At 45.9% G+C, this 7500-nt stretch overlaps 1 protein-coding gene across 2 annotated transcripts in view; it reads left to right on the forward strand.

Annotated features, from left to right (window-relative positions):
* Positions 1 to 7500, forward strand: part of LOC123510295 (basement membrane-specific heparan sulfate proteoglycan core protein-like) — a 150727-nt gene that overhangs the window by 111945 nt on the left and 31282 nt on the right. For both annotated transcript variants that reach the window (XM_045265297.1, XM_045265298.1), the window contains exon 2: positions 1704 to 3683. In XM_045265297.1, the coding sequence (XP_045121232.1) occupies positions 2333 to 3683 (1351 nt within the window). In that variant the 5' untranslated portion in view covers positions 1704 to 2332. The remainder of the gene's footprint in view (positions 1 to 1703; positions 3684 to 7500) is intronic.

Here is a 7500-nt window from a genome sequence, read left to right on the forward strand (position 1 = left end):
ATTATTCTTTTGCTTATATTTTTTGTCATTTTTCTTCCTTATCTCTTTCCCTCCTGCTCGTTCTCCTACTTTTCCTCCTTCCTTTCTTTCTTGTCTTTCTCTTCTTCCTCCTCCCCTTCCCCCTCTCTTCCTCCTTCTCCTTTTCCTCCTCTTTTGTGTGAAATGGGTACAATTTATATAGATTATTGATTTTTTTCATATATATTAGTACGAGGTTGTGTAGAGGAAGAACAAGACGATGGAAATAGAGGCGAGCAGGTGGAGAGACAAGCAAAAAAACTCACTCGTCCATTCTAGTATATGGCTCTCTCTCTCTCTCTCTCTCTCTCTCTCTCTCTCTCTCTCTCTGGGATGGATAAAATGGCTTCATTGTTTTCATTTGTGTGGTTTTTTTTCCGTGTTTGCTTGTTTGTAGTGCCGATGTGTGTGTGTGTGTGTGTGTGTGTGTGTGTGTGTGTGTGTGTGTGTGTGTGTGTGTGTGTGTGTGTGTGTGTGTGTACAGCAATGTCCCCTTTTGGCATACGACTGTGGGATTCTGTGTATATATATTTTTGTACCACACACACACACACACACACACGTACCGTTCCATATAATACTGCTTCACCATCCCCTTCCAATACCACCCCTGCAATGCTCCCCTAGTGGCCATTCCATTAACTGTTCCAGAGAGAGAGAGAGAGAGAGAGAGAGAGAGAGAGAGAGAGAGAGAGAGAGATACAGATTAAGTCGGATTTCACATCTCCTCTAAAGGGATTTTCACCTCTTCTGTCGTTTCGTAGTATTTCGATCATGTATTCCTTTTATTTGTCTTTTAATGCTTTAGTTTTATCCAATTTGTGTGTGTGTGTGTGTGTGTGTGTGTGTGTGTGTGTGTGTGTGTGTGTGTGTGTGTGTGTGTGTTGGATTTCAGTGTATATTGGAATATGTCTCCAACTTTTTACTACTTCATCCTTGCAATAATCTCTCTCTCTCTCTCTCTCTCTCTCTCTCTCTCTCTCTCTCTCTCTCTCTCTCTCTCTCTCTCTGCCTTTAGTGTACACTCTGAAATATAAGCTTTTGTGGACATCATTTCACTATTTCACTATTTCATTTTCCTTTCAGGGGATGTACCACAAAGAAAACGGCACATCGAGGTACAGGAGTGGAAGGCTGACATAGAAAGCGGACTACAGGGGTGTTCTTGGTAACGTTATGGTTTGTTTACATCCTCTTTGTGACTCGCAAGTGAGAGGGAAATGCGGGACTGGTCGCTGAAATAAACATTAAGAGTATTTTCTGTTAAATCTGCGGTAAGTTGGAGCTTGAGGAACTAAAGAAAAATTTGGTAAAGTAGATTTCATTTTTTTTTAGTTTTTTGTTTTTCTCAAGCGTCGTGAGGAGTGTGTATATATATAATTTTTTTTTATTCTCATTGGCACTTTTTCGACGCAAGGAGAAGTCTACACACACACACACACACACACACACACACACACACACACACACACACACACACACACGATGAAATTGGAAAGGTAAACATTCACGTGGTTAAATTGATGAAAAGTGTTTACCCTCAATGATCCATTTGAAAAGTTCGTGGCGCGTGCAAACTGCGATGTATACAAACATCTATTTTTTGTCTTAGGTGTATATTTTGTTCGTGAATGTTGAGTGTCTCGTGGATTATTGATATGCATGTGTGGTGTCCGCGTATTTAGGTATTCCTTGCGTGATGATGGAAAAACATAAGCGAACACTGGAAACAAATGAAGGTATTATTGAAAATCGAGTGGAAACATTGAAGGAAATATGAACTAGAGCGCCAGAAGAGAGTATTGGACCTGAGAAGCGGCGCAGTGAGGAATAATATATTGGCAGCATTGTAAAATAGAAAGGGAAAAGTGCATTGGAGAAAGTGAAGGATACAGAGGGAGAGAGAAATAAGAGCAAAGAGGGAGGAAGAGAGAGAGAAAAGAGAGAAGGATAGAGAGAAAGAGAGAGTGGGAAAATTTATTACGGTAGCTGTTGTATACATCACACAGCGTTACCAGTGTATCTTCCGACGAGTCAGGATGAAGCTGCATGGCTGGCAGGAGCCGCCGCCGCCCCTCCCTTGCCTGGCGCGGGGCGGAACACGGACGCAACTCAAATAAAAACATCCTCCTTGCTCTCATTAGTGAAAACAACACACCCGCAACACTCACTCACCTGGCAAGGGAAGTTGTGTTTTCAGGCATTTACTTTCCCTTCCTCTCAAGGAGAAACCGAGAAGGCGAAACAGAAAAGAAGGTTAGAAAAGAGTTCCCAAGTAATCACAGCCACTGGGAATACGTCAGGACTTGGCATTATGGGTCCGCCCCGCTGTGTGTCCCGCCCAGTGCCCCGGGAGGCGGCGGGCGAGGCGGGGCGTTGCCTGGAGGCTGTCCGGCGCGTCACGACTTTCCAGAGGGAGACGAGAAACTTGGCGCGCCATTTACCGCCCTCAACAACGCCTTCCCGAGTTGCCTTTGAAGTGACTGCTCCAAAGGTCGACGAAAATGAAGGAGAAGTGGTCATGCGGGACAACAACTTTCCTCGTCCCCACCGCCGCCGCCACCGCCGCCGCCGTCGCCGAAGAGTTCCGCCAAGTTCGAGCAATTCTGAGGAACGTGAACTCCGGGCGGCTGAGAGTCGTGACGCGGGTGTGAACGCGGCTCACTCCTCGCTCCCTTTCCCCAACTTACGAACTCCAGGCTCGCGGAACTCGAGTCTTCAGGATCTGGAGAATGCTACTGAGTCCCTGGCTGGCTGCGGGGGGTGTGGGTGTGGGCGGCGAGGGGGAGGGGTGACCCAAGTTGCGGCGGAGGAAGGTAAGGCCTCATGCAGGTGTTTTTTAGCCTCTTGTCCTGACATCACGTGCACGTTTGGCCCACTTTATGCAGGAGAGAGCGAGACCGAGGGGCGCCCGATGCCGCCACTCCAAAGAGCGGATGATCCCATTACCACCATCACCACCGCCACCGCCACCATATCCTCCCCCAGGAGCCATAGCCGCTCCCCCGTCAGGCTCACCCACGCCATGAAAGCGCAGGGCCGGGAGACGCGCACTTTGGGTTCCCTTATGATACACGGCCACACCTCGGGACCACAGGACCAGCGGGGACACAGGTCACCGTCTCCACCAGGGTCTAGCAATCCCGCCGCCACCCCTGCGCCACACGCCGCCACTGCAAGCTCAACAGCAGCACCAGGCCTCACCATACCACCCGGAAAACCGGACCGCAGCGCCACACCTCCCACAAGACGAAGGGCAACGGCAGAGTCCTCAGGAGGGACTCCTCACGCCGCAGCGGCAAGCGGAAAGACGTCTCACCACGCTCCGCCACCTCCTGCAGGATGGCGGCACCACTCAGGGTCACCAGGACGTGCGGCACTCACCACACCGGCATCGCCACACACAAGCTCGTCACCAGTGTCACCAGGAAGGGCCAGCCACGCCCAAAGGTCAGGCAACCGCGCCAGCCCCCTTCCAGGACCACCCGGCTCCCGCCACTCCCGGCCAAGTGGGCCTCCGCCCCCCAGCGCGAGGAATCACTCGTGCGGAGGCCAGGCCAGCTCATCCCCCCGCTCCGGGTGGTGGCCCTTCCTCCTGACACCGCCCCTGCTGCTGCTGCTGCTGCTGCCGCCCGCTGCCTCTCCCAACGAACTTAACGATGAAGGTGAGACAGCCTTGTGTGTGTGTGTGTGTGTGTGTGTGTGTGTGTGAGAGAGAGAGAGAGAGAGAGAGAGAGAGAGAGAGAGAGAGAGAGAGAGAGAGAGAGAGAGAGAGAGAGAGAGATTCATAGCTCATAATTTCAAAAGTTTCGTTTTCTCCAATTATATATATATATATATATATATATATATATATATATATATATATATATATATATATATATATATATATATATATATATATATATATAATTGAAAGTGGTTTTTCCAAACTTTTCCTAACTTGTTTGCTGGACTGACAACGAAAAAAAGGGAAGTCAAACAGTCCGTCTTGGGAGCAAGAACCACACACACACACACACACACACACACACACACACACACACACACACACACACACACACACACACACACACACACACACACACACACACACACACACCACAAATTCGCCGCAAAAATGCCGAGAAATTACCGACGCCCAGTCATGGTCGTTAGAGCTGAATCACCGGGGGACGTACTTTGATACCGGAGTAAATAGTGTCTGGTAATAATAGTTATGGGGTGGAGAGGGTCGCCGGCTCCCTCGGGTGGAAGCAAGTGCCTCCTTGTCCGCCCTGATCGACCTGGAAATTACAGAGGAGGAAGGTTAAAATCTTATGAGGCGAGGCGGAGGCACGGCGTGAGGAACAGGCGGCCGGGGAGTTCGGGGAAAAAGAAAGGAACGAAGAGGAGAATATGAAAGAGGAATAGAAGGAGGAGTGAGAGGAAAGTGCGGGAGAGAGAGGAGGAGAGTGGGAAGTACGGGGGAAAAAAAGTGGAAGAAACGAGGAAGGGAGATGGAGGAAAAATAAAAGAGAAACGTGGAGAATACGAAAGAGGGAAGAGAGAGAGAGAGAGAGAGAGAGAGAGAGAGAGAGAGAGAGAGAGAGAGAGAGAGAGAGAGAGAGTGAAGAGAGAATAAGGAAAGAAGAAAGGATGAGGGAAACTTGAAAGAAGAGAATAAGAAAGCAGAGATAAAGTGGAGGATATGAAAAGGGAGAAGGAAGAAGAGAGGAGGAGGAGAGGGAGGAGGAGGAGGAGGAGGAGGAGGAGGAGGAGGAGGAGGACGTGGCTTTGATATTATTAGAGAGGAGAATGTGAAGGAAGAGGGATGGGAGTGGAGAATGTGAGAGGTGAGGAAAGTGGAGAGCGAAGAACACAGAGGAGGGAGAAAATGAAGAATTCGAAGAGGAGGAGGGAAGGAAGTGGAGAATGTGGAATCGAGGAAGAATCGGAATGAATAATGTAAAGCAGAGGAAGGGAGTAAGCTGAAAAAAAGAAGAGGAAGAGGGAAAAAGAAGAATATGTAGTAGATAGTGGAGAACAGGAAGGAAGGAAGGAAGATGCAAGAGAAAATGGAGAGGTGAGTGAAACGAAGAGCAGAATAAGAGGAAAGATGAAATACGATGAAAATAAAAAATACATGATAAAGTATAGGATGTAAAGCATATTAAAGTATAAAGTAAGAAGTAAAAAATGATGATAATGAATAGAGCATAATAAATTTAATGCATTTTCGTGTTAGAGAATTAAAGAAAGGCTTGATGTATAGAAGAAAAAGGTAAATATATAGTTAAGTATATCAATCAAGAAATAAAAACTAAAATAAAAACAAAAATAAATAGAAAATGAGAAATTTAATATATATCAGTGTTAGAAAATAAGATGAAGACAAGATACATATAAGAAAAAATAATGAAAAATTTAAAATATTCTAATTTTAAAACACAAACATTAAAGAATGACAGACAAAAAATAAAAGATAAAAACAAACCAAACGTATTTAATGTAACACAACAGGAAACACAAATGACACAGAAGAAAAGAGAGAAAAAAAAAAGCACACATGACACTGAGAAAGAGATACAAATGAGATCAAATAAATAAATAAATAGATAAATAAACTCAGCGCCACCCATCCATTTCCATCCAGGTATTGATGGAAAGGCATTAATTAATTATAACGAAGGTGTTTTACTGAAATGAACACGCCTGCACCACACCTCTCTATCTTTATCCTTCCCTGGAGCCTGAGTGAGTGGGATTTAATTAGGGAAAAGCGAGAAGGAAATACCTCCAACACGCACATTTTCCAGATAAAAGATAATTTCGTTAGGCTGCCCCAGTGCCCCATCCCTTCCCTTCTTCCCTTCCCCTCTCTCTCCCTCTCTCTCTTTCTCCTTCCCTTCCCCCGGCCAGGTGAGAGGGAAGGGGAGTTGATCAAGAGGCAGCCAGGTAAGTATACAGGTGTGTGTGTGTGTGTGTGTGTGTGTGTGTGTGTGTGTGTGTGTGTGGCAGGTGAGGTCGTTGCCTTCTGACAGGTAAATTTTAATCGTAATAACTCGTTTTTATTTTTTTTACTCCTTTCCTTCATCCTCATCATAGTAATAGTCTTTTTCCTCCTCCTCCTCCTCCTCCTCCTTCTCCAAAATGTTTTTATTCTTTGTCGATTGGCTTTCTTCTGTGTGGAGTAGGAGGAGGAAGAGGAAGAAAGACGTGGTGGTGTGTAGAGTAGGAAGGAAGAGGAGGAGGAGGAGGAGGTGGTGGTGGTGGTGGTAGTGGTGGTGGTGATGTGAGAAGCAAAAGAAGACGCGAAAGAAAATTCAAGACGACAGAGAGAGAGAGAGAGAGAGAGAGAGAGAGAGAGAGAGAGAGAGAGAGAGAGAGAGAGAGAGAGAGAGAGAGAGAGAGGGGAAGAAAAAATAGAGCTGAAGGGAGGAGGATAAATTGCTCACGTTCAGAACAAACACTTAACAGATGTAATACTGGAATAAGAGAGAGAGAGAGAGAGAGAGAGAGAGAGAGAGAGAGAGAGAGAGAGAGAGAGAGAGAGAGAGAGACTGTGGAAATGCATCTTGAATAGTGTTAAAGTTTAATGTTAGAAATTGTTAATCTCTCTCTCTCTCTCTCTCTCTCTCTCTCTCTCTCTCTCTCTCTCTCTCTCTCTCTCTCTCTCTCTCTCTCTCTCTCTCTCTCTCTCTCTCTCTCTCTCTCTCTCTCTCTCTCTCTCTCTCTCTCTCAGAAAATGGAGGTCGGTCATCAGGATAACTTTATAACAAATACACAAGGCTGAAAAAAGAAACAGAGAGAGAGAGAGAGAGAGAGAGAGAGAGAGAGAGAGAGAGAGAGAGAGAGAGAGAGAGAGAGAGAGAGAGAACAGAGGGAGGAGAGAGAGAGAGAGAGACAGAGGAGGAACAAAGTAATGGAATGCTCTGAAGAGGGAAGAAATTTGAGTGACTGGAAGAGAAATTGGAGGAAGAATATTGCAGGAATGAGAGAGAGAGAGAGAGAGAGAGAGAGAGAGAGAGAGAGAGAGAGAGAGAGAGAGAGAGAGAGAGAGAGAGAGAGAGAGAGAGAGAGAGAGAGAGAGAGAGAGAGAGAGAGAGAGAGAGAGCAAGCAGAACTGAAAGAAAAAAGAATGAAGGGAATGAGATGAAAGAGGAAGCAAAAGAAGTGTCTTACCTAGCAATGTTGAAGGAGTAGGAGAGAAAAAAAATAGAGAAAAATGAGGAGGAAGAGAAGGATGAGGAGGAGGAGTAGGAGGAGAAGGAGGAGGAGGAGGAGGAGGAGGAGGATTACACTGGATTACATTATAAGCTGTATTGCTGATAACGCTATTTTTGTTTGTCTGTCTGTCTGTCTGTTTGTCTTTCTGTCTTTCTGTCTCACGTCTTTACAGTGATTAGACCCAATTTAGGATTAACACTCGACACCTTCCAACGCAGAATGGTCGATAAACCCGTCGAAAATTAAGAAGATTCCAAAAATTTTAGCTCTATC

This window comes from Portunus trituberculatus, chromosome 28, assembly GCF_017591435.1.
Source record: "Portunus trituberculatus isolate SZX2019 chromosome 28, ASM1759143v1, whole genome shotgun sequence".
Classification (NCBI taxonomy): domain Eukaryota; kingdom Metazoa; phylum Arthropoda; class Malacostraca; order Decapoda; family Portunidae; genus Portunus; species Portunus trituberculatus.